The sequence below is a fragment of the Microcebus murinus genome, chromosome 16 (genome assembly GCF_040939455.1).
Source record: "Microcebus murinus isolate Inina chromosome 16, M.murinus_Inina_mat1.0, whole genome shotgun sequence".
Lineage (NCBI taxonomy): Eukaryota > Metazoa > Chordata > Mammalia > Primates > Cheirogaleidae > Microcebus > Microcebus murinus.
In genome coordinates this window covers 26,118,361-26,141,407 of record NC_134119.1, presented here as the reverse complement: position 1 = coordinate 26,141,407, position 23,047 = coordinate 26,118,361, and the positions used below count along the sequence as shown (strand labels likewise).

General features: G+C 50.3%; 1 protein-coding gene and 2 long non-coding RNA genes across 6 annotated transcripts; 1 reads left to right on the top strand and 2 right to left on the bottom strand.

Moving 5' to 3' along the window:
• Nucleotides 1–9,125: 9,125 nt before the first annotated feature.
• Nucleotides 9,126–9,853, bottom strand: LOC142876872 (uncharacterized). The gene is made up of 2 exons (XR_012923712.1): nt 9,763–9,853; nt 9,126–9,431 (listed from the first exon to the last, which is right to left on the bottom strand). It is a non-coding gene; the product is annotated as an uncharacterized LOC142876872 (long non-coding RNA).
• Nucleotides 9,787–14,900, top strand: AP5S1 (adaptor related protein complex 5 subunit sigma 1). 4 transcript variants are annotated; one of them, XM_076010966.1, is made up of 3 exons: nt 9,787–9,869; nt 12,020–12,211; nt 13,801–14,900. In XM_076010966.1, the coding sequence occupies exons 2-3, from the start codon at nt 12,036–12,038 to the stop codon at nt 14,225–14,227; spliced, it is 603 nt and encodes a 200-aa protein (XP_075867081.1). In that variant the 5' UTR covers nt 9,787–9,869; nt 12,020–12,035; the 3' UTR covers nt 14,228–14,900. The 4 variants fall into 4 exon arrangements, with proteins under 4 accessions (XP_075867081.1, XP_012610581.1, XP_012610579.1 ...); XM_012755127.3 differs by lacking the exon at nt 9,787–9,869 and adding an exon at nt 10,180–10,334; XM_012755125.2 differs by lacking the exon at nt 9,787–9,869 and adding an exon at nt 10,180–10,372.
• LOC142876871 (uncharacterized) lies at nt 14,105–21,162 on the bottom strand. Its single transcript, XR_012923711.1, has 4 exons — nt 21,074–21,162; nt 16,255–16,395; nt 15,042–15,167; nt 14,105–14,191 (listed from the first exon to the last, which is right to left on the bottom strand). It is a non-coding gene; the product is annotated as an uncharacterized LOC142876871 (long non-coding RNA).
• Between the last annotated feature and the right edge of the window lie 1,885 nt (nt 21,163–23,047).

The following is a 23,047-nucleotide window of genomic DNA, read 5'->3' as shown; positions in this document are numbered from 1 at the left end:
GGCTAAGCCTGAAGAACATTTTCCCTGTCTCCAGCTTGTTCTCCCACATTTCTTTGCCCAAAAGTGTGGTCTTCACTTCTGGTCCAGAGCCACCTGCAAGAGCACAATAGGTGGGGGGTGATGGGGTGTGGCTTTGGTTTGGGGATTGGGATTTGCTCAGGAAGGGAAGGGTCCTGAAGGCTCCAGAAGCCCCCTCCACTGAGCATGCAGCTGACATCAAAGTGAAAATTTATTTGGGTGAGGGGACTTGTCCCAAAAAAGGGCAAAAAACTGCAGACCCCTGAGAAAAGGAGAGGTGGGGAAGGGGGCGAGTGAGCCCTGGGTACCACCTTGCTGAAACCTGCTTGCTCCACTAAGTACTCAGGTAGTCTTGTGAAGCTGCTCTCCTTCCTGGTTTCACAGGATGGCAGCAGCTGGATGCTCAGAGAGGTTGTTCACTTTCCAAGGTCACACAGCAGCTATAGGCAGAGCTGGCATTCCAGCCTGACCAGGGCTCTCCCACCCCTCACCTCCCACCTTGGTCCCAAAGCAACCAAGGGGTGGTGCTACACTGCCTCACTTCTCCCTGAATGTCCTCTTCCCACTCCTGGATCAGGCCATGTGGGGAGGAAGTGGCACAGGCTGAGTGTCACAATGCCCAGGCTTTGTGCCAGGGCTGACGTCTGTGGCCACATGTGTTCCCATCATAAGCCACCATCAGAGTCACAGCTGCAGTCACGGGTAGTATGTGCCAGACACTTTAGATTTATTGTCTCCTAAGCCCACCAGGTAGGTATTCGGCTCATTTTGCAGGGGAGAAGCTATCCTGAGGGAGGCAGGAGCCTGGGTCTGGGAAACGGGGTGCCATGGGCTTGCCTCTCAGCTCCCAAGTCAGGCCAGGCCCCCTCTCTGCCCCTGGAAAGTTCAGGGGATTGGGGCAGAGGCATCCCCATGCCCCTCCTCTTTAGCAAGAGAAGCTAAAACTTTCTTCCTGGATGTGCTGAAAGGGAAGTGGATCAGGCTGGGAGGCGGTTTACAATCCTGGGCCGCCAGCCAGTTTTAAAGGTTGTCTGGCTCTGGCCAGGGCGGGGCAGGATGCCAGTCTGCAGGAGCCCCAGAGTGGCCACGTGCTGCCAGCTCACGTGGTTAAAGAGCGGTGTGGGGTTGGGCACAAGCCCAGGAGTTGGCCAGGGCGGGCCTGGCCAAGTCAGGGACACCAGCTGGGGTCTCTTCAGCCACTGCATCATCTCAACTGTTCACGCAGGAACTTTCACAATGACGATTTTTAAAAATAATGTTTTCTTTTAAATTGAAGAATAATCGACATTTCATTAAGGGCACAGACTTTCAACACAGAGCTCAGTCCTGAGGAACTGCCACACGGCCAAGACGTAGGAGGTTTCTAGCACGGGGAGGCTCCCTTTGCTCCTCCCCCAGAGTTAACCCCTAGTCCACCCCCATCATGGCAGTGCAGTTTTGTCTGCTCGTGAACTTCCTACAAATGAAACTGGAGACGTCGTAGCCTTTTGTTTGGCTTCTTTCATTCAGGAGAATGATTTTGAGATTCATTATGTTGTCCTGTTTAGCAGGACTTTGTTCTTTTTCGTTGTTGTGTCATATTCCGTTATATGGATATACTCCTAAATTGAATTATTCATTCTACTCTTTTTTCCTTTGTTTTTTAATTTTTTTAAAGCCAGGCACAGTGGCTCATGCCTATAATCCCAGCACCTTGGGAGGCTGAGGCAGGAGGATCGCCTAAAGCCAGGAGTCTGAGACCAGCCCAGCCAATATAAGCCCAGACTCACCTCTAAAATAAATAAACTTTAAAAAAATTAAGGGATAATTTACATGCAGTAAAATTCACCCTTTTAAAAGTATGCTACCAAAGTGAGCACTAACATTCACCGTTTTGAGTATACAGTTCTGTGAGTTTTGACAAATGCATACAGTTGTGTAACCACCAACACAATCGAGATCTAGATCATATTTATCCTGCCCTGGATGGATTATTTGGGACTATTATAAATTGTGCTAGGGACATACCCAGGAATGGAATGCTGGGTTATGATGTGTTATGTCCGGTTTTAGTATTTTCCACACAGTTGTCCAAAGTCCTTGCACCAACTTACCTTACCCCGGCAGTGTCTGAGAATTCTGCTGGTCCCCATTCTCGTCAAAATTGAGAAATTTTAATTTCACTCCCTTAACCAGAAAATTTGATTGTTGTATGTAGCAAAGAGCTCTGTTACCGGTCAAGTGCTGACCTCACATACTGTGTGTGGCAGTGGCAGGCATTTGAGTGTCGCTGACCCAGCCTGTTTTCTGACTCTCTTATATTGAAAGATGAGACTGTATTAGTCTTAGTCTTAATTTTTTTTTTCTCAAATCAGAGTCTTAAAAAAATCAAAGTGACTCTTTAGGTTTAATTGGCTGTATGTTAATGGGCTTAAGTTCTTTTGCTGACAACAGCCCACGGCCATCTAGAAAAGTAACACTTTCTAAAAAGCCTTCATCCCAGAGACTGAGGGCACAGACACCCTGCTCCCCACAGGCAATGCAACTGGTGGTGGTGCAGAAAGAAGTTTAGACAAGGAGGTCCCTGGCTATGAAGAATCTGGAAACAATCAGGAGAGGGCAGTTGAGTAATGATGGAGAAGTCGCTGTTTTGCAGCCATGAAAATCATGCCTTGAGTGAACATTCCGGCATGTGAAATGATTCACAATCTATTGTTCAAAGGAGACAGTTGGTTATGGGACAGGAGGTAAGAAGCATTCCCACCCACCCCGCACAGCAGAAGTCTGTGTGGGTGCCAAGGAGCTCAGGGAGGGCTGCCACGGCCCCACCCAGCCCACACTGGCACGCACACCCCTGGGAGGCGCGCCAGGTTCTGAGTCAGCGGGGCCTGGGGCAGCAGGAGGGGAAGGGGCCTCACGTGGCTGAGCCTGCACTGTTTTGTGGGGCCTCTTGGCTCCCAGCCCCACAGGAAGCGTGGCTGTTTGAAAGGACGAATCACACACGGCCTCGTCCTCCTGGGGCCCAGCCAAGACTACTTCCCCGAAGGAGGGTCTGGGGGGAGGGGGCCTCCCAGGGGTGGGTTGTAGAGGGTAAGCAGGAGTGGGGCTGGGGGGGTGCTATGGTCTTCCAGGGTTCTGGGGGAAGGGGGACTGCCGAGCCAGCCCCTGGGGTGACCATAAGAGGACAGGGGGAAAAGAGGAAACACACGGGAGTGGTAGGGACCAGGCTGGAATCTACTGATAAGATCACCTCCAAGGACACGTGTAACATCAGCGCAGTTAGTTAATCTCACTGGGCCTCTGTTTCCCCATCTGTAAAACGGGGAGAGTAAAGCCCTACTTCAGAGGGTGTGGACTGGAGCAAATGAGTCAGTGTACGTAAAGCACAGGGCCTGCCCAGAGCAAGCGCCACACAAGAGTCTTGTATGGCTGATATCGCTTAGGGCCAGTGTGGAGATTAACAGGAGATCACATAGGTAAAAAGGATGAACCTAAAAACATTTAACCAAAGGGCCCACTCTGGATTTTTCCTCCCCTTTGTGCACTCAGACAAGCACCTGGGTGACGGGTGACAGGAGGAAAGCCCAGCCACAGTGTGCAGGAGGCAGATGGCCCCAGCACCAGTCCAGGTGGCAGCGAGAAAGCTGTGGTTGGAGGTTTGGTGGAGACAGAGGACAGGAAAGCTGTGTGTGTGGCCTGTGGGAGGCTCCCAGCACAGGGCGATGCCATCCCTGAGATGGTCCAGGGAGGTGGAGGGAAGGGAGGGACAAGGATTGTGACTCTGGTCTCCTTTATTGTAGGGCAGCTGTAATCCACCCAATTTCAGTCTGCCTTGATTCTCAAAAAAAGCACAACCCCTCTTCCTCTTGCTTTCCTACTTTGATCTTTGGGAAATGGCTAGACATCCTCATCAGGGAGGCATTCAAAAAATCCACTGCCCAGGGCTATAGATTCCACCTAAGTGTCCTCCCCACTTTCAGTGGCAGGTGGTGGCTGACTGGTCTGGCCTGAGGTCTCAGGTTCTGTAAAGATCATCAGTGAGGCAAGGTGAGGGGGTGCACCTGAAGTCCCAGCTGCTAGGAAGGCTGAGGCGGAAATATCTCTTGAACACAGGAGTTCAAGGCTGTAGCATACCTATGATTGTGATTGTGAATAGCCACCGCACTCTGGCCTGGAGTGCAATCATAACAGGACTCCATCTCTTTTTTTTTTTGAGACAGAGTCTCACTTTGTTTCCCAGTCTAGAGTGAGTGGCGTGGTGTCAGCCTAGCTCACAGTAACCTCAAACTCCTGGGCTCAAGCAATCCTGCTGCCTCAGCCTCCCGAGTAGCTGGGACTACAGGCATGTGCCACCATGCTCGGCTAATTTTTTTCTATATATGTTAGTTGGCCAATTAATTTGTTTCTATTTATAGTAGAGACGGGGTCTCATTCTTGCTCAGGCTGGTTTAGAACTCCTGACCTCAAGCAATCCGCCCGCCTCAGCCTCCCAGAGTGCTAGGATTACAGGCGTGAGCCACCACACCTGGCCTCCATCTCTTAAAAAACAAAAATCATCAATGAAGGTTTCAAATTGTCAAAAACTTAATGGGTAATCCTAGCATTCTGGGAGGCTGAGTCGGGCAGATTGTTCGAGTTCAGGAGTTCAAAACCAGCTTGAGCAAGAGCGAGACCCCCGTCTCTACTATAAATAGAAACAAATTAATTGGCCAAATAACATATCTAAAAAAATATTAGCTGGGCATGGTGGCACATGCCTGTAGTCCCAGCCACTAGGGAGGCTGAGGCAGAAGGATTGCTTGAGCCCAGGAGTTTGAGGTTGCTGTGAGCTAGGCTGATGCCAGGGCACTCACTCTAGCCTGGTAGCCTGGACAACAAAGCGAGACTGTCTCAAAAAAAAAAAAAAAAAAAGAATAATAATAGGCCGGGCGCGGTGGCTCACGCCTGTAATCCTAGCACTTTGGGAGGCCCAGGCGGGCGGATTGCTCAAGGTCAGGAGTTCGAAACCACCCTGAGCAAGAGCGAGACCCGTCTCTACTATAAATAGAAACAAATTAATTGGCCAACTAATATATATAGAAAAAATTAGCCAGGCATGGTGGCGCATGCCTGTAGTTCCAGCTACTCGGGAGGCTGAGGCAGGAGGATCGCTTGAGCCCAGGAGTTTGAGGTTGCTGTGAGCTAGGCTGACGCCATGGCACTCACTCTAGCCTGGGCAACAAAGCGAGACTCTGTCTCAAAAAAAAAAAAAAAAGAATAATAATAATAAAACTTAATGGGGCTGTCTCGGGAGACAGAACTCCGTGTCTGGAGGGGCCCCCAAGGGTGGTACTGATGTCTGGGAGAAGCAGCAGAACTTACCAGGCTTGGCTGCCCATCAGTGATCCAGGACCTGGCTAGGGTAGGTAGGGGGTGGAACTCACTTTTTAAATTGAATCAATATCAGTCACTGCACACACACCTAGAGGTGGACACCAAGGGGGTCTGAAAGACAAGCCCCAGACTGTCTGCCACTGTGGAGCTGGCCCCACACATGTGGGTAGAGAGCAGGGGAAGGGACAGGGAGGTGCTGCAGGCAACCCCCGACTTGGAGGACCACTGAGAAGAGCAGGGCTGGGGGGTGTGGTGGTGCCTCTGTCCACAGTCAGAAAGGGGAAGGGGCAGCACCAGGGAGGTGTGGCCCCATCAGGCAGGTAGGTCATGTCACAAATCCAGCCACCTGTCTCTTTCAAGCTCTGCTAGTTTTTTTCTGTAGTACTTTATTTATTTAACTCTTCACCTTCTCTCTCTACCCCTTATCTGCACCTATTGCATACCCAGCCCTACCATGAGCTCTAGGCTGACCACTATGAAAGCCTTGCACACACTCACACATTACCCCAACACACTTAGACTCCTCTCTTTTGTCTTTAGGGGAGGCCTGGTAACTTCAGGATGTCCAGCCTGTCCCTCCTGCCCCTGAGCTGCCAGCAGACCAGAAAGCCCCATCTGTCTTTCTGGTGCTGATCTGGAATCCCTCCCCCATCTGCCTCTGGATTAATAGTTGTCAACATTTATTGGCTTACTGGATGCCTACTAGGTGCCAGGCTCCACCCTGCCCACTCCACATGCTGCATCACTTAGGAATGCGTTAGGCTCCTGTCGCAGAAACCTGACACAGCAGGCTAACCACATAAAACGTGTGCCCCTCACTCAGCAGGAAGACTCTGCGGCATCTCTGGGGTTCAGTTCCTTCCTGCCTCACTGTCCTCAGCATGTGGCTTTTGACCTTGGGGGCATGACACAGCTGAGGGCTGCAAAAATTCAGAGAATGGCACTAAGTCTGCACCACTTATGTGGAAAATGATGGCTTTCCTGAGGTCCCACCCAGGTGGTTCTCACAGTGCCCCACCTGCTGGGGAGGCTGGGGAGGCATTTCTGGGTCCAGGTCCTCCGAATAAAGGAAGAAGAACGTAGATCCCTGCCAGGAAGGCTGGCTTCTTCCCGCCCTCTGCATTTGCTGTAATCTAGTCCTCAAATCCAGAATGCCCTTCCTGCTGGCTGAACTCCTACCTTTCCAGAAAGCCCAGTTCAGATGCTACCTCCATCATGCAGTCTTTCCAGATTCCTCCTCCAGGGTCCTTCTCACTCCTGAGTCTGCGGGTGCTCTCTCTCGACTTCTACCTGCCTTGGCATTGTACTTGTCTGCATGGAGCCTGCTGTGGCTTAGCACCCAGAGGGCTTGCCCAGCAGAAGGAAAGGATGGGCACATGAATGAACTGCGCATTCTTCTTTCCTTCCAGGCCACGTCTATTCTTTGCAATGTTTATTTATTTATTTTTTGAGACAGAGCCTGTTGCCCTGGCTAGAGTGCCATGGCATCAGCCTAGCTCACAGCAACCTCAAATGCCTGGGCTCAAGCGATCCTCCTGCCTCAGCCTCCAGAGTACCTGGGACTACAGGCAGGTGCCACCATGCCTGGCTATTTTATATATATATATATATTTTTTTTTTTTTTAGTTGGCCAATTAATTTGTTTCTGTTTTTAGTAGAGATGGGGTCTCGCTCTTGCTCAGACTGGTTTTGAATTCCTGACCTTGAGTGATCTGCCTACCTCAGCCTCCCAGAGTGCTAGGATTACAGGTGTGAGCCACTGCGCCCAGGCTGTAATCTTTTTGAGTTCAAGTTCTTTCTCCCTCCCAGAGTCCTCTCCCAGCCTCTCTCCAGCTGGCTGCTGTGGGGAGCAGAGCTCAAGCCTCAGACAGCTTCCACGTGGCACTGTGCTAATATTGGCCACATCAGGAAGCATCTCTGAGCCCACTTAGTCATCTGTCAAATGAGAGGCTGTGCTCAAAGTTTCTCTTTGTGCTAAAAATCTCAACCATGCCCTAATTCAAGGCTTGTATCCTTCTAGTGCAGGGGAAGGATTCTATCAAATTCTTATCTCACAGTTTAAAACCAGACTTCAAAATAAGTAACTACTTTAATGGAACTGTCACAGCCCATGGATGGACACAAGAGTCACATGAAAATGAGGACTGTCTGAAAGGGAAGTGGAACTGGCTTGGGTTCCATTTTTATTAAAGCTTTTGTTGAATTAAATGTACAGAAAAGTGCATATATCTTCTTTTTTTTTCTATTTTAACTCTTATTCTTCTTTTTACTTATTTTTTTGTTTATTTATTCCCTTACATGTTCCTACAGATTCTAAAAAAGTGCATATATCTTAAGTGTCCAGGTCGGTTAATATCTTTGCAGTGAGAACACATCCATGTAATCACCAGTCAAATCAAGACTAAGAATGTGACTGTTCCCAAAGCTCCCTCAGGCCCCTCCAGTCATTACCTCCCAGGATGCCCATCATTGACTTATAACTGTGCAACAGGGCTTGACTAGCTTTGGACCTTTCCTGCTAATGGAGTCACCTGGCATGTACACTTTTGTGACTGGCTTCTTTCACTCAATATTGTCTGTGAGATTCATTTATGTTGTGTGTATCAGTGGTTGTTCTTTTCATTGTCGGTATTCCCACACATGAGCCTACAGTTTATTTATCCACTCCACAGCTGATGGATATTTGGGTACTTTCCAGTTTGGGACAATTAAGACTACATTGTGAACATTCTATACAAGTCTTTTGGTGAATATCAGCCCTCATTTCACTCAGGTAGGATCAGGAGTGGCAGTGCTGGGCCACCGAGCAGTGTGGTTAGCATGATAAGGCACCAGCTGTTTTAGATGACATGAGTTGGCATGTGTGGATGTTCCCACTGTGCCCAGGACACAAGGACTCTCAGAAGTGAAGGTTGGACCCGGAAGGGATCTCCCAGGACACACCCACAAGAAGCCTCAGGTGAGACCTCCACTTTGCTGCCTGCCCTGAATCCCCTCTCCCCACCAGGCTGAGGAAGCCCTCCACGGTACCAACTCTGTGTGAGTCCCCCACTGTCCTCTGCCATAGTGGTTCAGGCCAGCCTCTCACTGCTGTCTTCTCCACGCCCCTCACATGAGGTCAGCCCTCTAGTGGTCAGGAACTTGGTATGGACTCACTGAGGAGTGGACAAGGACCAGGACACCACATTCCAGATGCTAGGTGGCCCTCTGTTACCAGAACCCTCTGCCAGCTCTCTGCTCTAATCAGCTGGCAGACACAAGCCCTGGCTGAGTGATAGTGACTGGGGCCCAGGAACTGAGCCAACATCACTCCCCAACCTTGTAGCTGAGGCCCCACACTGTCTCTGGCCCCACTCCACCACCTACAAATATATTTATGTGTTGTACCTGTGGTCAAAATGCCCACATACCTTGGCCAGCCCCTGCCACCTCCTCTAGCCTCCCTCAGCCACACCCACACTACCCAGGTCCTATGGCCCAAGAGGCCCAGAGTGCCCTCTCTCAGAGGGCCTTGGCTCCAGGATCCCTGCCAGGGCCGTTCTGCCCTGTCCTTCATTTCTTGTCACCAAAGAGTTTGTTTAGGTCTGCTCCAGTCTCACCTGTGCGTGGCTCTGGGGGGAACCATCACCACTGTTGTCAGACCTTCACAATGGTGCAAAGAGGGCAGCCTGAGCAGGAAGGCTTCCTCCCAAGTTTGGATATGAGCACGTATGGAAAGGCAAAAAAAAAAAAAAAAAAAGAGGGACGAAAGGGGATTCTAGGCTCAGAGAACAGTTATTCACCTGCCAAGAGTAAACAAGTGTGTACCTTTGTTTGGGGGGTAGGGGAAGGAGCAGTCAGCAAGGCCCAGGTAGGCGCTGAGGAACCCCAAACACCTCTGGGCCAAGTCTCCAAGTTGGGGCTTTGGAGACTTGGCCCAGGCGTTGGGCCAAGGGGCTTGGGGAAAGGCGCTGGAGGCTGGTGTCTGGCAGTGCTCCTTCCAACTTCAAGGTATAAACCTCTTCTCTGTACCTCTGTCCCTCAAAGAGGAGTCAAGAAGGGAGCTTGTTGGAAGCGGGTGTCTGAAAGGAAAAGCTAGTCAGCCTTACTAAGTGCTCGCCCTGGGTGACAGTATAAGAGGCTTCACTGGAGCCCAGTGAAGCTGAGTGACCTGCCCCGGACACACAGCTGGTGATAGGGTTGGGATCTGAGTTTGGATTGTTCTACGCGGACCCGAGCCCCAGCCTTAACTCGCTGCGGTAGCCCACAACCCAGAATCAGCGCAAAACTGCCTAAACAAGCACATTTCCCTCCAAAGTCACGATATCCATGAGTGACGCCAAGAAATCTGCATTTTAACAGGTGCCCCAGTGATTCTCACGTCTACAGACCAGACTGAGCTCAGCCCTGCACCTTCCGGCTCCAGCGCAGCTACTCGGCCCAGGCCTGGGTCCACCAGCCGCCCACGAGCCTCCTAAGGCTGGCAGACGACGCAGGGGGGAGCCGAACCCCGCACTCAGGTGACAACTCCGGCCTCTTTCGGAAAGTCCACACGCCGGGCCGCCGTGGGGCCGCTGCGCCCCCTAGCGGCCAACGGGGTCTATGGCTCGGAGGGTCCAGGGTTTCTAGCCGGGACCCTGCGTGCCCGGAACGGGAGAGACCGGCGTGGCCCCACTGCCAGCTAGGAGCTTGAAGGTCTTTGGCCCGACGGGGAAGCTCGCCTGTGCCCGGGGTCCAGGCGTAGGGAGACACCACCCATGCCCGTCTCCCAGAGAACCGCACGAGACGTGAGCACTCCGCCCACCCCAGTTGCGTTGGCTCGTGAGCGCGCCCTTGATCGGCGTGCGCATGCGCCCACGGGTCACCTAGCCGCCATTGCTCTCCTGCCGCCGAGCGGAGCGGCTTGTTAGCCGTCCGCAGCCTGGGAAGGAAGGTTCAGTGCAGCGCCTCGACGACAGAGCCCCGGAGCTGCGGGGGCAGTACACGTAGGGCGGGGAGCCCCGTTTAGGCCTGGTTGACTAGAGTAAGGAACTACAATCCCCGAAGTGCATTGCGCCGCAGGGTTGAGGGAGGCAGTGACGTAAGCGGTCTTGGCCGCCACCATTTCTCTAGTGGTGGGGGACGAGGTGGCGAGGGCTGATGACGCGCTGTTTTGGGGCTGGAGAGTCGCAGGGTTCTGGTTTTCGAAGGGCCTCCGCGAACCTTGCTTGACCAGTATACTTGCTGACTGTACCTGCTGCCTTTCGGTCCCCAGGCCGGCCACTGAGCCGGTCAGATACCATTATTATTATTTAGTCTTTATTTTGAAATAATTTCAAACATCTCCCGTATACCTTTTTTTTTTTTTTTTTTTTTTTTGAGACAGAGTCTCAGCTTTGTTGCCCAGGCTAGAGTGAGTGCCATGGCGTCAGCCTAGCTCACAGCAACCTCAAACTCCTAGGCTCAAGCAATTCTTCTGCCTCAGCCTCCCGAGTAGCTGGGACTACAGGCATGCGCCACCATGCCCGGCTAATTTTTTCTATATATATTAGTTGACCAATTAATTTCTTTCTATTTATGGTAGAGACGGGGTCTCGCTCTTGCTCAGGCTGGTTTCGAACTCCTGACCTCGAGCAATCCGCCCGCCTCGGCCTCCCAGAGAGCTAGGATTACAGGCGTGAGCCACCGCGCCCGGCCACCCGTATACCTTTTGATAAGATTCAGTTATTACAGTTTTTGCCCCATCTGCTTTATCTTTTTTCTCTATTCTTTATGCCTTTTTTCCTGGACCATGTGAGTTAACTGTATATATGATACCTCTTTATATTTAGAGGTTCATCTGTATTTTCTAAAAACAAGGACATGCTCCTACATTCGAAATTGGATAACATTGATCAAGACTCTTTTCTAATCCATAGTCCATATTTAAATGTTCCCAGTTGTCCTAACAATGCCCTTTATGGAATTCACCTTTTTTTAATTCCAATCCAGGAACACACTTGCATTCACCTGTAGGTTCTCTTTAGTCTCAGAGCAGCTCCTCATGTTTTCCATGACTTTCATGACGTTGACACTTTTGAAAATTCCTGACCAGTTGTTTTGTAGAACTAGGTTTAGGGGTGTCTAAGGTTTCTTCACTAGTAGACTCTGTTTTTTTTTTGTTTTTGTTTTTGTTTTTTTGAGACAGAGTCGCATTTTGTTGCCCAGGCTAGAGTGAGTGCCGTGGCGTCAGCCTACTCACAACAACCTCAAACTCCTGGGCTCAAGCAATCCTTCTGCCTCAGCCTCCTGAGTAGCTGGGACTACAGGCATGTGCCACCATGCTTGGCTAATTTTTTCTATATATATTAGTTGGCCAATTAATTTGTTTCTATTTATAGTAGAGACGGGGTCTAGCTCTTGCTCAGGCTGGTTTCGAACTCCTCGAGCAATCCACCTGCCTCGGCCTCCCAGAGTGCTAGGATTACAGGTGTGAGCCACCAGGCCCGGCCCCTAGACTCTGTTAGATGGTGCTGACCTGATGCTGTTATTCAGAGGCGGGGGTGTGTCTTGGGTGGGTGAGGAGGATCAGTGTCCCGCCACACCGGCCTCTGGACACACTCCCAGACCCTGCTAGGCCAGTCGCTTCCCGTGGGTGCTCTCCCTGCTCGGTTTTCACTCTTACCTCACCAAGGTCTTTGACTTCCCATAGCACCTGCCCTGGAACCATGGTCCACGCCTTCCTCATTCACACCTTGAGGGCCCCGCATGCTGAGGACACGGGCCTTTGCCGAGTGCTCTACTCCTGTGTCTTTGGTTCTGAGAAGTCACCTGATGACCCACGGCCACATGGTGCCGAGAGGGACAGACTCCTCCGCAAGGAGCAGATTTTGGCTGTGGCCAGGTAACTGCATAACCCAGCCCCAGGTATTTTGGGGGACACAGAGAAGCAGGAGGACTAAGAAGCAGAGAGAAAGTTTAGAGTTGTTTCCCAAAGAGTCTTCCGCGGTTGTTAATAAGTGTTATATGGAAAAGGATTAAAGAAATAATAATGCTGTTATCATTATTATTAAGGTTAGCATTTATTGAGCTGGTAAGTATGTGCTAAGCATTTATATTCTGAGCATTTCATGTATATTAACTCATTTAATTGTCAGAACAGTCTTTTGAGGTAGGTATGGTTATCTCTACCTTACAGATGAGTAAACTGAAGTACAGAGTGTTTAAGGAACTGAACCTGCCCAAGGTTATGCAGCTAGAAAGTGGCAGAACTGGGATTTGAGTTTAGTCAGGCAAACTGCAGTACAAATTAAACATGTTTTGCAGTGCAGGACTTCTCAGGGCCTTTAGTATGCCTGTAGACTTTATAATCTCTAAGGAAGAGAGAGAATGTGGTACATGGGGACTCTATAACTAGGGCCCCCAGAAAGCCTGGGATCCAGAGCACAGTTTGGAAAACACTATTCCAGACTGGGTAGCTAGGCTTGGACCTTCCTCTCCCAGACCCAGACAGACTGGCAGGTGCTAAAGTCTCCCAGCCCCATTTCATCTGAGTCAGGGATTACTACTACAAAGGCAACCCTTTGGGGGCTCCTGCCTTCTCTGTTTTTTTTTTTTTTCTTCTGTCTTTCCCCTTCCTATAGTATAGAAAACCACACAAATGCCTTTAAACCTGTGCATGGCCCAAACTAAAAGGCAATCCCGGAAGGATCGAAGGAGCTTTCAAAAGCCGTGACAGTCTGGCTGGGCTTGGTGGATCACACTTGTAATCCTAGCACTCTGGGAGGCCCAGGGGGAGGATCCCTTAAGCTCAGGAGTTCGAGACCAGCCTCAGCAAGAGTGAGACCCTGTCTCTATTAAAAATAGAAAAAAATAGCTGGGTGTGGGGATGTACGCCTGTGGTCCCAGCTACTTGGGAGGCTGAGGCAGAAGGATTGCTTGAGCCCAGGGATTGGAGGTTGCTGTGAGCTAGGCTGACACCATGGCACGCTAGCCTGGGCAACAGAGCGAGACTCTGTTTCAAAAAAAGCCTTGACAATGAAGTGGAAGGTTTTCTGTTTTACTTGGAGAGGGTTGCAGGATGGGTGGAGTGTGGAGAGGTTGGACAGCCCAGGTTGGGCAATGAATGTATTCTCCTCCTCATCACTTACTTCTGTGAAGCAGGTGAAGGCAGGATCTTCTTCCTCTCATGCCCTCTTCTAGCCCACAGAGCTGGGTTCAAAACCTGCTTTCTCTTTCCCACGTAGAGTGAAGTGGTTCAGGGCCTGGAGGCTGAGGCTTGGATTCCTATCTAGTCTCACGCTTCCTAGCTATGTGGCCCTGGGCAGGTCACTTAGTCTCTCTGGGCCTCAGTTTTCTCACCTGAGATGTGGAGATAATGGTAGCTGCCAGCACCAGGGGTGGTCATGAGGATGACAGAAGTGTGTATGCATACTGCTAAGGTGGCCTTGCCAGGCCTGTCACCTGCCAGCCTGACCTGCCCATTCTCCCCAGGCAGGTGGAGTCAATGTGCCGGTTGCAGCTGCAGGCATCCGGCAGGCCCCCCATGGACCTGCAGCCCCAGTCCTCAGATGAGCCAGTGCCCTTGCACGAGGCCCCACGCGGAGCCTTCCGCCTGGCTGCAGGCGACCCTTTCCAGGAGCCACGGACAGTGGTGTGGCTGGGTGTGCTCTCATTAGGCTTCGCCCTGGTGCTGGACACCCACGACAACCTGCTGCTGGCAGAGGGCACGCTCCGGCTGCTGGCCCGTCTCCTCGTGGACCACCTCCGGTTGCTGGCCCCTGGCGCCAACCTCTTGCTGCGGGCTGACCGCATCGAGGGCATCCTCACCCGCTTCCTGCCTCATGGTCAGCTGCTCTTCCTCAATGACCAGTTCATCCAGGGCCTGGAAAAGGAATTCAGTGCTGCCTGGCCCCGCTGATTCCTTGCTGGGATGGGGCTTCCCAGGAGGGCAAAGAAGGAGGGCAGAGGCTGGACACACAGCCAGGTGAAGGGTGGCATCTGCCTCCTGCCCAGCCTGCTCCCAGCTCTGATGTGCTGTCACACTCAGGACAAGTGGGCTGGACAGAGGGTGGGGTGGGTTGCTGGGTCTGTCCTCACGTTGGTGAAATCGCAAAACATCCTGAGCCTAGAGCTGCCATGTGACTTTTTCAGACTGCTGCTTTGTCCTTAACCCACCTTTCTCCAGCCTCAGCAGCCACTGGTGCAGGAGGGGGCTGCCAAGAACTTAGCCCGCCTTGTCCTTCCAAACTCACAGTCATTGCAATGCAAAAGGGGTTCCAGGGAGCTGCGTCCACACTTTGGCAGCCCCTGGCCCCGACTTTGTATCCACTTAGGTGATATCATCAAGGATTTTGTTGGTGAGGGGCTGCCCAGTGTCCAGCTCTGCCACGGTTCAGGAATGTGTGAGCCATTCGGCAGGAGGATTCTGAAGCTCCTTTTGCACTAAGCCCATGCCCACCGGGCAGGCACCAGATCAGATCATCACCGGCTTTCCTCATCTTCAGAGAGAAGGTGCCGTCAGGTGAATGCGAGAGGTCTGGTTTGATGACATCATCTTTCTTATTTTGAATTAAAAGCACTGTGTGATCTCACCCTCTTTTTCTGTGAATTTGACAAATGCAGTCTGCTCCTGTGAGAGAGCACGTCTAGATGGCCCTCACGCTGGGTGTCTGAGCCTTTCTGGTCAAGGGTCCCTCCCAAGGGGCTATTACATCCCTCATCTGCCACCTTACCTCTGTCTCTGTATGTGCCTCCTTTGGATGGTGTTGCTTTGACAAGGCTTGGCACAGGTGGTTTGTGCGGGAGGTGATCTCTGGAAGCTGGGAGGGCAGGCAGCGCGAGCAGGTGCCTCATCAAGTCTGTTAGGACGTGGGTGGGGAGCTTAGTGCCCTGGGGCCAGCACGCTGTAGGCATCTCTGAATTATCTTACTTGAGGGGTGAGGAGCTGTGGCTGTTTGTCTTCCCACCTGCCGTAGTCAGTGGTTGTGGGTTGATCCCAAGGTACATAAATTCCCTGGCTATTCCTGCCTTCAGGCAGTGTAGGGCTGGGCCCACCTGCACCATAATGAGTTCCAATGGTATATGGCTGGGGTACTGAACACCAGTTGTTAGGGGGTCTTTAATCAGAGCTTCTAGTGATGTTTAAAAATTATTCAGTTGGCAAAAACCTCAATTTACATCCATTTTCGTGATCTGCCTGTTACCAAGAAGGGCGAGGCTTTCTTAGCATGGGCAGAATGAGCCTCCTAGGTGGTCACGATGCAGGTGTGGGTCCATTTCACGCTTGCTTCGTGTCCGTTGCTCTTGAGCACCCAGGACAGACTCACCACACCCACGTAGGAGGCAGGCTGATGATCAGCCCTTCTCAGTCTGTAGCCAAGGCCACTAGCCGTGCCAGGCCTTCCACCACCACTGTCACCATCTTTGGGACTAGGCCACCTTATCCATCTTAGGGTTCTACAAATCACCCCCTGACCTTGAAGACCTAAAGGGAGGTCAATCTCAGTCACCAGAAATGCCCCGAAGGCCCCCAGTGGAGACACCCCTACCCCTATACAGTCTGCTCTCCTGGGGCTGCTCCTCCCCTGACCCAGGGCGGGTGGTCCCAGTGGAGCAATCGTGTTCTCACATGAACAGGCCATTCTGGCCTCAGTGGAAAGGTGCACACTTGCTGGTCCAAATTCTTTCTGCCTGTTTTTCAAACTGAGTGTAAGGAAGAACTTGAGACCCTGCTCCCTGGAGGCTGTGGGAAGTTGAGGTTAGGTGTGGCTGGCGGCCATCAACAGTGGCAGAGCCTGAGTCCATGCCCTGGGGCCACTGAGCCCCTGGTCTCTCTTGTTCTGGACAACCCCTGGGCCAGGGTTTCTTTAACCATGTGAGCTCACGCACACCTTTTCCACACTCCCCAGCTCCTCTGGCCAGATTTCCACTACAACTTACGCTTACCTCACATTCACCGAGCCCGCCTTGGCCTGCTGGGTGCTGTGTAGGGTACAGAGAGGTCCCCAGTGTTGCAGGCAATGGAGCTAGACCAGATGACTGCAGACCAACATGGTTTGGGCATCACTGAATTGATGTTTTTGGTGTCTAAGGGAGGAGAGGAGGCCAGTTAGTGAGGAAGTTCCAGTGAGGGAGCCAGGATTTAGGACTAAAATTAAGATTGCAGCAGAAGCAAACTTGCTTCCCCCTCCAAGCCTCCTCCCTCTCCTCTCTCTGCCCCAGGAGCCCTGGCCAAGCCACACACCCCTCAGCCTCCTGGGAGTACTGGAGACTTTGAGCAGCCGGTCTTGGTCTTGATACCAGGGCACCTCTGTGAATATTCCTGGGACAATAGGAAGATGGCAGGAGGGAGGGGAGTGGGGGCGTGGGGAGCTCACTGAAGGGAGGAGAAGGTCATAGGTTTCAAGCTAGGAAGTGGCCTGGACTTGTGCGGGTCCATTGGAAGGATACTGGCCCTGGGACAGGATCACTATTTAGCCCTTAAGGCAGGGTGGTTTTATTCTAGCCCTGGGGCACTGCACACTGTGGTCCAGCATGCCCCCAAGCTCAATCTTTCCTTTTTCTTTCTTTTTTTTCTTTTCTTTTTAAAAATAGAGACCGGGGTCTTGCTCTTGCTCAGGCTGGTCTCAAACTCCTGACCTTAATCGATCCTTCCACCTGGGCCTCCCAGAGTGGTAGGATCACAAGCGAGAGCCACTGCACCTGGCCTCAATCTTTCCTTTTAAACACTTATTCATATATTTTATTGTAAATGCAGTTAACAGATTCTGTTTGTCAGATGCAACACTCAGTGACCTCTTAATCAAGGCTTTGTATGTTTGTGCCTGCAATTGAAGTGGACTTGACTTTTTTGTTTTTTAAAAGAGACTTTATTTTTTTAGAGCAATTTTAGGTTCACAACAGCAAAATTGAGAGGAATGTACAAAGGGTTCCCATTTACTCCCCACCCTCATACATGCACAGCCTCCCCTGTTATCAGCAGGCACCAGAGTTGTACTTTGTTACAAGTGATGAACGTACACTAGTACATCATTATCGCCCAAAGTCCGTAGTTTAGGGTTCACTCTGTGCTGTATATTCCGTGGGTTTAGACAAATGCATAATGGCATCATTGAGAATAGTTTCACTGCCCTAAAAACCCTCCATGCTCCACCTGTTCATCCTCCCTGCCCCCAACCCCTGATCTTTTTTACTGTCTTCATAGTTTTGCATTTTCCAGAATGTCATATAATTGAAATCATACAGTGTGTAGCCTTTTTTTTTTTAATTTTTTTTTTTTTCTTTGGAGACAGAGTCTCGCTTTGTTGCCCAGGCTAGAGTGAGTGCCAGGGCGTCAGCCTAGCTCACAGCAACTTCAAACTCCTGGGCTTAAGCGATCCTTCTGCCTCAGCCTCCCGAGTAGCTGGGACTACAGGCATGTGCCACTATGCCTGGCTCATTTTTTCTATATATATTAGTTGGCCAATTAATTGCTTTCTATTTATAGTAGAGACAGGGTCTCTCTCTTGCTCAGGCTGGTTTTGAACTCCTGACCTCGAGCAATCCGCCCGCCTCGGCCTCCCAGAGTGCTAGGATTACAGGCGTGAGCCACCGTTCCCTGCCTGTTTACAGTCTTTTAAAAAATGGATATCAGTCTCTCAGTTATGAATTTTCCTATGATCACTGTTTTAGCTGTATCCCATAATAACACAGGAAAGTGACTCCCAATGCTGGGAGCCACTTGAAGTCCAAGTGGGTCGTTGGCTTCCTGCAAGAAAGAACTCAGGAGAGAGCTGACATATAAAGTGAAATTAAGATTTATTCAGAAACTATAGAAAGTCTACTCCTCAGACAGAGCAGAGGAGAACCAGCTGGGGTTCCTGTGGCCTTTCTATTTAAATACCAGCTTAATTATAGGCTAAACAAGGGGAGGAATATTCACGAAAGGGACGATGTTTCACCATCTTGGTTCTAACTGGTATTGCCTCCATCTTGTGTTATCATAGCAATTTGAAACTTTTTTTTGAGACTTCCTGACTCAGTTAGATAATGCTGCAGCAATGCCCAAAGCAGTACCTGCAGCAGTACCTGCCAGTTTCCTGTCTCGGTAGGTTCTGACACGTGATGTTGTCACTACTGATGTTTTCTAGAAAATCTGTAGCTTCAGTTTTTTCCTTTTTGACTCTATTTTTTTAAGAGATGGGATCTCACCATGTTGCCCAGGCTGGACTTGAGCTCCTGGGCTCAAGTGACCCTCCTGCCTGAGCTACCTGAGTAGCTGGGACTACAGATGCATGCCACCATGCCTGGCTGATTCCCTATTTCTACATGACTTCATGAGAACAATATTTCTGATTTCTTGTATGTTAAAACAAATTCTTTTTGGAGCTTTTATGCTTGCTCTTTTTGCCTGGGTGCCCCAAAGACTCTTTATCTTTAAATTACAGTAATATTACTAGAATATATCTCATAGGGTAAACATGTTTTTTCAAAAGTAGATTGAAGTCCTTTTTTATTTCAGAAACATTAAAAATTGTGTAAGTTTTGCGGTGGCAGAAGAAGTAGCGTTTATTCAAAGTGCTCCCGGGCGAGGTTCAAGGGTCCCAAAACAGGGGGGGGCCCAGAAGTAGTGCTGCCCAGGACTGCGAGTTAGCTTTTATAGGGGGATAGCTGTCGTTGTTGTCTGCCTCCGGGGGTTGAGGCAGGATATTTTGCACCCAGGGCATCTTCCTGCTTTGCCTTGGGGGTGTCCGGTCTGGCAAGATGTTCCCTTGGTAACAGGATGCAGTTAGGGCAGCTGCTGTGCAAGGTCTGCAGGCTTTGCAATGCTGTGAGGATGGGGGCAGAGGGGAGGGGGGACCCTGCCACCAGCCTTACATCCCAGCCTTTTTGGTTATAAATTGTCGCCGACTCATTCTAGCTTCTTCAAGCTGGATTGGGGTGACGTGGGGCTAAAGGCGGGATTGGACTGTGGCGGAGCCATGGGCAAAGGGGAGTAGGCGTACAGAAGGAGTTGGTTTGTGGCCACTCTGGAGAGCTCTTGGAGGCGTCTTGGGAGGAACTGTAACAAGCAAGGGGCTCGGAGACAAATTAGACAAATGATTATTATGGGCCCTATTAGTGGTAGGATCCAAGCCGCAAGGGGAGATTGTATCCAACGAAAAGGTGGAGGGATCCTTGCGACCATAGCCCTGCAGGTCCTTTCTGATTTCAGACAGCTTGTTAATGTTTTGTTCTACTAACCCCAATTCATTTATGTAATAACAGCATTCTTCTTGGAGAAACATGCATGTTCCACCCTTGTCCACTGTTAGGAGATCTAAGGCCCGCCAGTTCTGGAGGGTCACCTGTGCCAGGGATGTCAGTTGTCTCTGTAATGATGTTAAGGAGGGTGACGTGGTTTCAAGGGCCAAGTCTATCCTGGCGGCGAAATCTTGGGCCGAGACTATGCTGTGGCCCAGGGCTGCTCCGGCTAATCCCGTTGCCTTGACTGATGTAGCTAGCGTGAGGCCTGTCATGATTGGAAGGAACACAGCCCGCTGATGTCTGGTCTCAGTCACGAGTCCCTTGGATTCACCCTCGCCATACATCATTAATTGGGGAACTATGATAACTGGAAAGCATGGGCCCGGAGTAGATGAGTTGATGCACCCAGTGAGGGTCCCATTACACCAGAAGTATCGTCCCGGCTGGGAGTATAAATCAGAAGAGACAGAATGGTTGAAGAGACAGCGCCCATGAAGTTGTGAGTTGGGGTCAGTGTGGGAGGTTAAGTAACAGGTGTGATTGGGGACAGGCCGATCAGTGTGCTCAGGTTCCCATAACTGGACTTGGGCAAGAGATGAAGAACAGTTGTGCCCCAGCAGAGAGGCAGTGGAGTGGTTGGAGGAATTTAAAGGGACAGCTGCCAACAAGGGCCATTGGATGGAGGCACAGAGGAAACAGTGTGAGATATTAGGGAATAGAGCAGACGAGTTAAGGAAAGATAGGGTGTGCTGTAGGATTTGCAACCAGGAAGTGATGGGAGCCGGTTAGGAGTGAGGAGACAGGTTGTCTGCCAGGATCTGTTCTGCCTGCAGGATAGAAGTTGCTACCTGGACATGAGACCGTATTTGTGTGTCTCTCGAGATGTGCAAGGTTCCTTGGGGCGTGCTATACAAGCTATTCCTATAGATATTTCCAGTGATACCTGTTTGCTAGAGGATATGGTCAGGATCTGGGATGGTTAGAATGAAAGTTTGGTTGTTGGAGTCGAAGTGGAACATTTTTTCACCCTGCCCCCTTCCAGTCAGGTGCATTTTACAAGACTGGTAAGGACACCCTCCGTAGATGTTAGAACTGGAATGGCAGTATTTCTTGGTCTGATCATAGGTGAAACAAAGGGCTGCAAGCTGGGGGGAGGTTGAGGGGACTGACACTAAGGATATAGGTATGGTGACCGGGGATGTCTGACTAGTAGAGGAGCAGTCAGTCTGTCCTGCCAGCTGTGTATAGATGGTGAGACCTGCTTTGTGAGTTTCTCGGACCTTGAAACGCCAGGATTGGACCGGCTCTGGGGCGGTTGATAAAGGCATTGGAATAGATGAAATAAGGATGACAATAATTACCTTTCGATGGGCCATGATGACAGAAGAAAGGTGGAGTAGGGTAAAGTGGTACCTACAGAGAGAGCGCTGTTCTGGAACCAGAGGTAGGGATGGGGGCAGGCGGGTGAAGCGCAGCCTGGTTGGTCGAGTTGCTGGCAGGAGAAGGAGCCGGGTGTGTGGGTAGGAGGAGCTCGTCTTACCCAGGAGAGGCGATGCCAGGATCCACTGGGGTCGTTGAGGAGTTTGACTGCTGTGGGGGTGGTCAGTATAACGGTGTGAGGTCCAGTCCACAGGGGCTCGAGGGGCTTTGGTGAAGTTTTAAGGAGCACTCAATCACCAGGCTGGATACTTGCGTGAGGGGCGGCAGGGTTGGTCTCAGATGCCTGAGGCAGCTATCTATCTGCGTGAGCTCGGAGGAGATGTCTGAGGAGAGAGATAAGGGAGGTAGGACGCAAGTGGTGCAGGCTGGGCAGGTGATTAATGAGGAAAGGGCGTCGGTACACGAGCTCAAACGGGCTAGGGAAAGTCGGGCTGCGGGGAGCTGCTCTAATGCCGGTGAGAGCCATGGGGAGAAGGTCAAGCCAGGACTGGTGGGTTTCGTGAGAAAGTTTGGTCAAGTGGTCTTTAATCAGCCTATTTGTCCGCTCCACCTCTCCTGATGACTGCGGCCTGTAAGGAATGTGAAGTTTCCATTCTATATTAAGTGACTCGCAGACATGGTGAACAACCTTGGAAATAAAAGCTGGGCTGTTATCAGACTGAATAGAGCAGGGGTCCTCAAACTTTCTAGACAGGGGGCCAGTTCACTGTCCCTCAGACCATTGGAGGGCCAGACCATAGTTTTAAAAAAACTATGAACAAGGGACTCACTTTTAGTTCTCCAGAAACAAGCTATATTCATGACAGAAATTTAAGTTTTTCCACTAAAAATTCTTTGAGACTCAGGCCTTTCAATGAGGAATTGATAAACTTTCATGTATGAATCCTAATTGTTCCTTGAATTCCCAAACATGAATATTCTGGTAATGTCTTACACTATTTATATTTCATGTATTGATGTTTGGTGAATTTATCATACTTTCTTAAAGAACCTCAAATATTTCATTTATTTATTCCTAGTCTATTTTCAAGTAGATACTTGTACTTTGAGAATTAGAACAATCTTCTAACTAATGTTTTTTACTTTTCTAAAAACTTCTATAAGTTGTTTAGTTTTATTTCATGGCTTGAACATAGGTTCTGTCTTCTATATCAACATATCAGAATTATTTGAGTAAAGTTTGAAAACCAACGGGACAGAGATTTGGTTCAGAAAATCCTCCTACAATATACATTTAAAAATTAAAAAAAAAAAAAACTATGAACAAATTCCTACGTACACTGCACATATCTTATTTTGAAGTAAAAGAACAAACGGGCAAAAACATCCACATGTGGCCTGTGGGCTGTAGTTTGAGGACGCCTGGAATAGAGGAAGGGAGGCCAAAGCGAGAAATGATTTCTGTGATAAGAGTGGAGGCTACAGCCTCAGCAGTCTCGTTGGCAGTTGGAAAGGCTTCAACCCAACATGTGAAGGTATCTACCAGTGTTAAAAAGTATTTCAAGCATCTATGGGGCAGCATATGGGTGAAATCAACCTGCCAGTCTTGTCCAGGGAGGTGACACACATTTGGTGAGTGGATACGGGGGGGGGGGGTTTGAGGCCTCCCTGGGGATTGACAGAAGTGCAGATGCCACAGGCTGAGCAGACAGTTTTGATGAGTGAGTTTAGTGAGGGGTGTGAAAATAGAGGCTGTAGGGAATGAGAGAGGCCTATGGTGCCGATACAGAGAGAGGAGTGTACCTGACCCACAAGTTCTAAAGCTTGTGCCTTGGGGAGAGCTAACTTGCCATCTAGTATGATCCATCCATCAGCAGTGGTTGAGCATCCTCCAGCAAGGTGACCTTCCCGCTCTTCCGGAGTATAGTGGGATTAGAAAGAGGGGATAGAAAGGAAGAGGGGAGGAGCCGGCTAGGGTGTTGTGGAGAAGTGAGGCTAGGGGCAATGACATCGGCATAGTTGTTTCCTTTAGTGGCAGGGGACCCGTCTGTCTGATGTCCCTTGCAGTGTATGATATCCAATTGAGTTGGCAGCTGAAGGGCTTCAGGAGACAGGAAATAAGAGTGGCATTGAC